The sequence below is a fragment of the Gopherus flavomarginatus genome, chromosome 3 (genome assembly GCF_025201925.1).
Source record: "Gopherus flavomarginatus isolate rGopFla2 chromosome 3, rGopFla2.mat.asm, whole genome shotgun sequence".
Lineage (NCBI taxonomy): Eukaryota > Metazoa > Chordata > Testudines > Testudinidae > Gopherus > Gopherus flavomarginatus.
This window is the reverse complement of record NC_066619.1, coordinates 104,402,949-104,412,630: the sequence shown is the minus strand read 5'-3', so window position 1 is coordinate 104,412,630 and position 9,682 is coordinate 104,402,949. Positions and strand designations below refer to the sequence as shown.

Sequence of the window (9,682 nt, the reverse complement as noted above, 5' to 3'; positions counted from 1 at the left end):
CAGGAAGCTGGACTCAATGACCTCTTGAGGTCCCTTGTTGCCCTATATTTCTATGATTCTTTAAAGACTCTCTATCAAATAATTGAAGTAAAAATGTTGAATTTCTTACCAGAAAGTGCATTAGGAGCCTGGGGCTCTACCCAAATTAATATGAACAGAAAAGTTTTCAGATTTTCTGTAAGGGGATCTTCTTCTCCAATTTCAGTGAAAATAGTTTTCTTTTTGAATTAAAACGCACTTCCCTGCCATGATGGAAACTCCAACACAACAATCTGTGCTAGGGCATGTGAAAAGTGAAGTGTGACCACAGGAAGGTAAGGGAATTAAACAAACCAGAAGAATTTTCCAGTTCAAGCCAAGAGAAACACAAACATTAAAAGACAAGAGACCAGCAGTAATAGTGAACACTGAATTCGATTTAAAAAAAACTTTGAATTATTACATCCCAGTGACACACATGTTAAGAACACATGATATGACTTCTCTTCATAAGCGCTTTTTAACCACACTGTAAACCACATCCATCCATGTGGGTACCTCTGCCGAATATGGATTACTAACTGCATTGTATTTTCAGATTTGTTGGCAAGCAAGCAAAGGTTTCTTTTTTCCAGTGTCCAAGACACCAGTTTCCCTGGCATCAACATTTTAAGTGTTCTTTTAAACTACATGAAATCTGAAAAGTGCAGATGACCCAATATTTTTTGAGGGCCATAGCTACTTATGCATTAAATAACTTTAAATATACCTACGCTATTTCCCTCTCTGAAGTGAAGCAGGGTACGAAGGAAAATTATAGGTTTACAGGAGGTTTTTATGTTTTGCAGTGACCATCCAGAAAATGAACAGTTTCCCCCTGCTGGTAAGGGGATGAAATGTGGATTTACAAATAAAAGTATAGTTTAAAATGAGGCTGTACTTTTAAAAGAAGATTGCAAAAAAAAAATCATACTGTGGAAGCACCATATTTAGTGTTTCTAATTGCTTTCTGATGACATTGGCTCAGTTTTTAGGTAAAAAGCCTTGTTTCTAACTGTCAGTTCAGCCTGACCAATCTAAGAAAAGGTAAAGGGACAGGACTATTGAAACTGATAAACTGAGGCAAACGGGAAAACATCGTTTTGCAACTGAACAAAAATAATCCTGAATAAATTAAAACATACCATGTTGGGGAATCAAGCCCTGATGGAGAAGAAACGCTGGGAGAGAGAAAAACAACAACTAAGAAAGAAGATATCATGATCTCAGGGCCCAGACAAGGGAACTATTCTGATTATATGTATGTCTCAGACCATTTCATGACTTGCATCTAGATCAGTGATACTCAGACTTCAGTTCGTGAGCCGCAAGTGGCTCTTTAATGTGTCTCCTGTCGCTCTTTGCAGCACATGATGTAAAAACACTGGGTGATTTAATTCTTAACCAGTCTAAGTTATTAACCAATCAAGATGCTCTTACTATTTTATTAACCAATTAATTTATCAGCTTGCACTAAATTGTTAACTTATTTGCTCTGAAAATAATATATATTATATAAAAAAACTAACTATTTCCCTGTCATACTGTTTACATACAAATAGTACTATAGTATACTAAATGAATCAATGAATTCACACAACTGTGGCTCTTTTGGGTAATATTAACTGCTAATTTGGCTCCTGAACTACCGAGGTCTGACTATCACTGATCTAGATATAGAAGTTCTGCAACATGCAAACTGTATTCCCTTAACTGGAGAGAGAGTCTTTGCTGTGGTAACTGACAGGTTAACATGCACTACAGTGACAGTTGCAGGTAGAAGGGCTAGCGCAAGCTGACTATTACTTATTATTGGTATTACAGTTCCCCGGGGCCCTATCAGTGCCCAGGCACATTATTATGGGTGCTATACAAGCATTCAGTAAAAGTGCCAATTTTGGGTACATAGATAGTATTTTGAAGAACTATTGGTCAGTCATAGCACTTGCCTATGACAAATTTCACCCTAAATCTGGAGATTTCGTATTAAAAAGTTATTAAGAGAAATCAAACAAACACGACATTAAATGTTCAAAGAGCATAAAAACAAACTGTGTATACATTTTCACACTGATTGGCAATCTCCATTTAGGGAAAAAACAGCAATGTAAGCCCCATTGGAAATCCATTTTATCACCTCATTTGGAGCTGCTAATAGGAGTCTCTGTTCATTCCTCACAGTCAACAGCTGGCACCACTGCAGAAGCCTTTGCTTTTCTTTATCTCCAGGTTTCTCAAAGAGTTCCTCATGTGGGCCTAATCTTAGAAATATTGTTCTATGGACTATTTACCCTGCTATTCAAGATCAGGTAATACCTTCGTGGCAGGAACACCAAATGCGTACAGAGAGAAGGAGCAGTAGGAACACATTTATAAAATTTGAGCTGTCTTTAAAAGAATGTGGGAACTATCAGTTCTCTGAGGATCACCATCAAGTACGCTATACCATCACCTATTCATGAAGCTCAGTCTGGGACCTGCTGGCTTAGAGGCATATACAGGGAGGGAACCCTTAATACAAATGCCTATCCTTACTTATGGTGCAGGCTTTTTCAGTAGTGGTGCCTATCAGCAGTAGAAGATCTTTCCTACCCAAGTCCTTCTTCCTTCCTTCCTTCATTCTTGGGTGTAGTTAACACCTACAAATTGTACTGACAAAGCACAATTACAGGGAAATAATGCGAGCAAAAATAGACTGTATGAACAAGTCAAAGATTATAAACAGATTCATTCTCAACCTCCAAAAAGTACCCACTTCTCTGGTGGAACACGGCGGTCATATTCCACCTGGGAGCCATACAAACTCTTCTTCAAAGTCTAACTTTTCCATTTCCTCTGTAGTTGGAGGAGAACCTCCTGACAATCATTCCATCACATTGTTTTTAAGCTGTGCTACGTGAAAGAATCTTTTAATCTACTTAAAACCCATTTGATGTCATCCATCATCTATGACTTTAGGTCTTCCTGTGGGAAAGCCAACCACAAGCAGGGGCAGCTCCAGGCCCCAGCACACCAAGCATGTGCTTGGGGTGGCAAGCCGCGGTGGGCACTCTGCCAGCGCCGTGAGGGCAGCAGGCAGGCTGCCTTCGGTGGCTTGCCTGCGGAGGGTCTGCTGGTCCTGTGGCTTCGGCAGACCTCCTGCAGGCAGCCTGCCTGCCGTGCTTGGGGTGGCAAAATGCCTAGAGCCGCCCCTGACCACAGGTATATAAAAAGGGAGGAAAACGCCACTAATACATCCTCACTTAAGCTCTCCCTTATCATCTCACTAGCAGGAAGGAGGAAATAGTTGCCCCAGCTTTCATCATAGAAATAGATGACTCGATGGCTTCTGCACAGAACACAGTCTTTTCACACAGAGCACCTGACTATCTGCATCACTTCTAGAGCTTTGTCAGACCTCCATACTGGTCCCTATCAGCGTGGTTCCATTACAGCCACCCTGCCAGGGCTGCCCCAGGCTGGAACAATGGGTACTAGGGGCGTGAAGCTTCAAGTAATAAAAGCAACAAAACCATGGTCTCATTCATATAGTGATCTGAGGGCTCTGGTAAGTCCGCTTTCTCTGCTTTGCAGAGGGTCTTTCAAAAATTTGAAGCTAAAATCTCAAATTTCTTATAGAAATGCAGGAAAACTTGGCAGACTCTAACCAATTTAATATGCACAAAAATGTTTTCATCGTTTCTTCATGTGATTGTCTTTTTTAATTTCAATGAAAATAGTTTTCTTGTTGAATTAAAACACATTTCCCTGCCGTGATGGAAATTCCAGCACAACAGTCTGGGCTCGGGCTTGAGATCCAGAAAATGTAACGTGACCACAGAAAGTGAAGGGAATAAAACAAACTAGAAGAATTTCCCTGCCCAAGCTGAGGGGAAGGGGAAAGAGAAAGAACCAGCAAAAATGATGAATACTGAATTTCATTTTTAAAAAATTATTTGAATTCTTTCATCCCAGGGACACACTTGGTAAAATATACATAATGTCACTTCTCTGCATAACCTAACTCTGACCACATTGTAAATCACAGTCATCCATGTGGGTACCTCTCATGCATGTGTTACGATACTAATTGCTCATCCTGTTTTATGAATTATTCTCAATTTTTCACTATTGTCCGCTACTTGGAGTGATCAACACGACATGACAGTCACACCTTTCCACTGGATCTATTATTCAGCTCCAGTATGTATATTAAGACCTGGAAATAACAATGAGTTAAGGTTCGATTTCCTCAGAGCATTCTATATCTTGTGGTTTCACAGAAGGAAGATACCGATGGTTTGTGTTGTATAGATTTTAAATGTGCCTTCTAAATAGGAGGAAATGGTTAAAGTTGGGAAATTTGCCAATATTTTTGGGAGGCCTAACCCTTTCCTCCCACATTTACTTCTTCCATGCCTAGAAAAATTATGAGGTTATGAATGGGAAGTGCACTGGCTGATGAACTGGAGGTCTTTTCCGTACCACTTTCGAATTATAGAAATTAATCTATGATAAAAAGCCTGTATGTATGTGGATCCAACATGAGTTAATAGGGTTGTGTATTGTCATGGGTGGTCACTTTCACACAAAAAAATAAGGAGGAAACATGGTAAAAGAACAAGAAAATAGCAAGAAAAACGGAAAGAAAAACTCCAAAACCTTCAAGAAGGAAAATCTTGTAAATAGAAAATGATCAAAGAGACATGCTCCAACCAAATACTTAAATTCAGAGACATACAGGAAAGACACAGCAGTCTACGTAGGACCCTCAACAAACTCCAGACTCAAGGTTCCACACAAAGAAAAGGATTGTATAGACATCATCATGACCTCCAGGTGTTTGCTGCATGTTTGCCTTATACTGCTCTTCTCTACTGAAATCTCATCTCGGCTCTGTACCATGCTTCACTTCCAGCAGAACAAAATGAACAAAGAGAGCTTGGAGCTTCTGCAGAAAATGAGCGGAAATTTCCCCTCACAATGCATAAATGAAAGGGCAGCTTTCAAAACCACCCAGGATGTTGTCCAACTTCCAGTGTCCCATAAGGAGAATGCCAAGGTGGCAATTCAAGAGATCCTCCAAGAGATCTTCAACATCTTTAGCAAAAACCTCACCCCAAGTGCCTGGGATGGGACATCTATAGTCAGGTTCCAAAGCAGACTTCACCAGCAAATTCAGCAGCTGGAGGCATGTTTGAGAACACAGATGGAGAAGGAATTAACCAACCCAGAAAGTGAGGACCTCCAGCACACCACTTGGAGAGTGAAAAATTACTTTCAGGGGATAGATGCTTTCCTGAAAGAAAACCAATACAGCCTGTGTGGCTGGGAGATTGTTCGTGTGGAAATACACAGATGTTTTGTACTTATTGACAAACTCACTAGAAGGCTTAGTAACTAAGGTACAGTACAGATCTTTTCCTTGGAGTAAATGAATTAAGATTACTGTCAATTATACAGCTGAACAGAGACAGCAGATATTTTATAACTCTGCTTACACAGGGCCTGATCCTCTTCCACACGATCAGTGGCCAAATAGCAACTGATTTCCATGGCAGTAGCTTCAGCCTCTTCCCATCCTCTCCTGGAAATGGATTTGCAATTACATGGATTTCTTTTTCTGCGTTTCTCCTTTTATTTAGGTTTGTGATTCTTCATAATCTCCCATAGATCAGGTGCTGTTATGCACTACATAACTGGCAGTCCATGCAATAAAGTACATATATTTCGAATCCTTAGCCACCTCACCAGTACTTTGGTCATGAAATAATGAAACTTCCCCTCCACCCGCAAGGTACTCTGACTTCTACATATGTAGTGTGTTTCTATTATGGTCATGGTTGCCATTTATTAATCTGTCCTTATCATATACCACAGCTTGAGAAGTTTCCTAGAGACATGTATAAAATATATGAACTGAGCATAAGACTTGTGAGATTATGAGGTGTGGAAAGATATTTTCATTTAAGGTACTGACATTAATGCAATGGAAAATTTAGTTTTCTCTTTGTGTTTCAACCAAATTTCATTTCATTCCAGCTAAAGATGCAGCAACTACAGAGGTTAAAACAGTTGGATGAAATTGTACCGTGCAGTGGATTCCCTCCTCTCTATTGATTCTTCCCACGGTGACTTCTAAGACTCCATGATACATGACCTTCTATTATGGAAGACACTCACTGCATAATGAAATTCCAACTGCCCATATTACAATTTACATGATAATACTCTGTTCATTTACTCAAAGTTTAAATTGCAAAATGAAGGATATTGATGCAAAAAAGTTAAAAGAAAATTAAGACAGGGTCAGACCTTAAACATTATTGACATTATGTGTTTGCTACATATTTCTGTGGTTCAACTCTTCTCTGATCCAATCTCATCTCTGAAGCGTAAAATGCAGTTTAACCACAGTATAACAGCATAACATATGTGAACTGGAAAACCTTCAGACAAAAAAGATGTGCATAGTTTCCCTCTAATGTCAAGCTTCAAGTGTCCCTGAAGGGGAATGGCAAGGTGGCAATCCAGGAAATCTTCCAACATATTTCCTGCTGCTTTTGCAAAAATCTCTCCAAAACTACCTGAGGTGAGAGTTCCATTCAGCTATTCCAACATACACTCATCAGCAAGTTGGGAAAATGGGACTCATCAGCAAGTTGGGAAAATGGGACTCTCTGACCAGGATGTAAGGACCTACAGTTTCCCAGGATGAAAGTGAAGAGATACCAATTATTTCATAAAAGACAAGCAGTTCAACCTCAGTGCTAGCAGGAGAACCCATGTGGAATTATGTAGTTTTCAAATATATGACTAACTCACAAAGAAGTTTAGAAATTTAAATACCAACATTTTTAGAAGTATTAACCGAAATCAAGTAATATTTTGTTCCTGATTTAAAATGAGATGCAGTGGAATTTTAAAAGCTGTTGTTACTATTTATTCTATCCCTGCACTGTGAAAATATTTTCAGATCGTTTTATGATATTTATAACAGGATATTTATGTTAGTCTGTTATTTATTTATTGTTCCTATTTATGTATTTATCATTGATATTTGTTACTTATAAATAAATTATTAGTTTATATAAAATGGCAACCTATAGTAGTAATGATTTGAATTAAATACCTATTGAATCAAAAAGAAAGAAAAAGAGAATTAAAAAACCCTGTAATTGTTCAGCCTTAAAACCCCAATTCCAGAAAGTGCTTATGCATGTGACTAGGCTGACCAGATAGCAAGTGTCAAAAATGGGGACAGGAGGGGGGGATAATAGGTGCCTATGTGAGAAAAAGACCCAAAAATCTGGACTGTCCCTATAAAATCAGGACATCTGGTCACCCTATATTTTACTAACTTAACGTATGTGAGCCATCCCACTGATGTTAGTGCTTCCAGTTAGGATTGTGCTTAAATACATTGATGAGTCCCAGTTTGCAGTCATTCCGTATTAAAAATAACACTGGTCTACAATTTTTTAGAAGTCGTCTGCTTCAGAGATAAAATGTGATATTTATTATGTATTTTGATGTGCTGAATTCAAATATGACAATTAAAACAACTGATTGGCTACTGTTTCTAAGATATTTACGTTTTTACATTTTATGTCTATGTATATTGTGTAGATAGTGGAGTTTTAATCATAAATTGTAAACCTAGGTCTTTTCCTGTGTTTATGGTTGCTTTACATGATAATATTTCACCTGTCCTGTTTATGTAACACTTTAAGAATCAGCAAAAGGGTTATATACATAAAATGTATTATGAAACAAAAGGCAAAAACTATTATGTACATAGTTTAGTCCTATTCAGTGTCTACTCGGCGCTTCTTGGCTTCTCTCTTGTATTCATTAAATGCAGCATCTCTTGTCACTGTCCAGCAACAGTCTGCAAGCATTGATGGGCTCCATTTGCCCTGATAGCCTGCCAGGAGATTCCACTGCTGTAGTCTGGAGCCCAACAGCTCTGCCTTACTCTTGGGTAGTTCCAAATCCCTGACAAGGTCATTCAGTTCACCTTGTGTTATGAGGTGTGTTTCAGAGGAGGAGGATGGGAGAAAATGTGGGTCCTGTGACATTGATGGTTCAGGACCAGAAGTTTCATCCTCTTCCTCTTCCTCGTCTGACTCAAGTGAGAATGATTCTGGTGCATCTGGACCGGCAGTCCTTCTCCGTGGAGTACTAGGCGTATAGCTGATGGAACGTTTGGATAATGCACAGTCCACTTTTTCTTCTTTGACACACCTTTCCCAACTGGAGGCACCATGCAGAAGTAACAATTGCTGGTATGATCTGTTGGCTCTCTCCAAATCATTGGCACTGCAAAAGGCATAGATTTCCTTTTCCTGTTCAACCACTGGTGAAGATTTGTTGCACAAGTGTGGCAGCATATGTGTGGGGCCCACCTCTTGTCCTGATCTCCAAGTTTGCAGCCAAAAGAAAGGTGATAGGCTTTCTTAACCATAGTGGTTATACTGCACTTTTGTGATGCAAAAGTCACTTCACCACAAACATAGCAGAAGTTATCTGCACTGTTCACACAAGTACGAGGCATCTCTGCTCACTTTGGCTAAACAGAAATGTGTCCCCTTGAAAAATCAAACACTGACAAAGAAGAGAGCACGACACTGTATGATTTCTAGAGCTGATATAGGGCAATTTGTTCAGCAGAGTGATGTAAGTTTCGTTACGATTGCATCATCCATGACTTCTAGGAATAACAGGATGCAATTCATATCATGTATGACGCAATACCAGCTTCAGATTGCATCATTCATTTTTTTGCCTCAAAAGCAAGTACTGTCCAAACCCAGTCATAGATTTACTCATAGATCCAGTCAAAGATGTATTTTAGTCATTTCTGGTTTAAATTGAGATCCCTTCCCTTTATAACTCACTTATCCTCCGCCATTGCAATGCATCACTTATATGCACAAAAGCAGAGCCTTCTCTCCCAGCTTAGATAACCTGGCCATGGCCAGTTCATTCCCTTCCTTCCTCTTGCCCACATGTCCTGTGGGTCTTCCCCCAGTGATTTCTTTTAGAATCTTTTGTTTTTGTCATCTGTCTCTTTCTCAACCTTCAGCAACTTTCCATTCCTAACCCCACACTCCTTAACACCAACTTGGCCAAACTGGTTCCCTACTTAGCATAAGTATGCTGTCATTAGAACATAGTTTTAAAGTTAAATACTCCACATTCATTGTCCTTAGCCTAGGGAGTACCTCCTGTAGGTCCTGTCCAACATGATGGATCTACATAGAAAGAGTATTCTCATGATAAGGAAATTTCATATCAACAACTTCTTAATATCAACTAGAATTCATGTCTTACAGATAGACCCTCTCCTCATCCCCCCAACACAAACACATCAAACTATATGAATCAGGCAAGTCACACTCAGTTTTCTGACCAACTGGTGCCACCCCTCCACAGCCTCCAAATCAAGCTTGTGCACTTCTTGACACCAACAACCAGTTTTGTCTACAGAATCCATTAAACTATTAGTTATATAACATGAATAATGACTAAAAATTACCCTAAATTCAACATTTCAGATATTGGTAATAAAGCTGCTGGTTGCATCAATTCTAGTGAGGATCCACCTATATACCAAGTTTTGTGTAGGCAGACAGTATTTCTGAAGAGCTATCCATCAACAGTAGCGCTCCCAACAACATAT

At 39.3% G+C, this 9,682-nt stretch overlaps 1 protein-coding gene across 1 annotated transcript; it reads left to right on the top strand.

Moving 5' to 3' along the window:
* The first annotated feature begins 4,825 nt into the window (after positions 1-4,825).
* LOC127047317 (interferon epsilon-like) lies at positions 4,826-5,401 on the top strand. The gene has a single exon (XM_050945439.1). The coding sequence runs from the start codon at positions 4,826-4,828 to the stop codon at positions 5,399-5,401; it is 576 nt and encodes a 191-aa protein (XP_050801396.1).
* Positions 5,402-9,682: the final 4,281 nt, after the last annotated feature.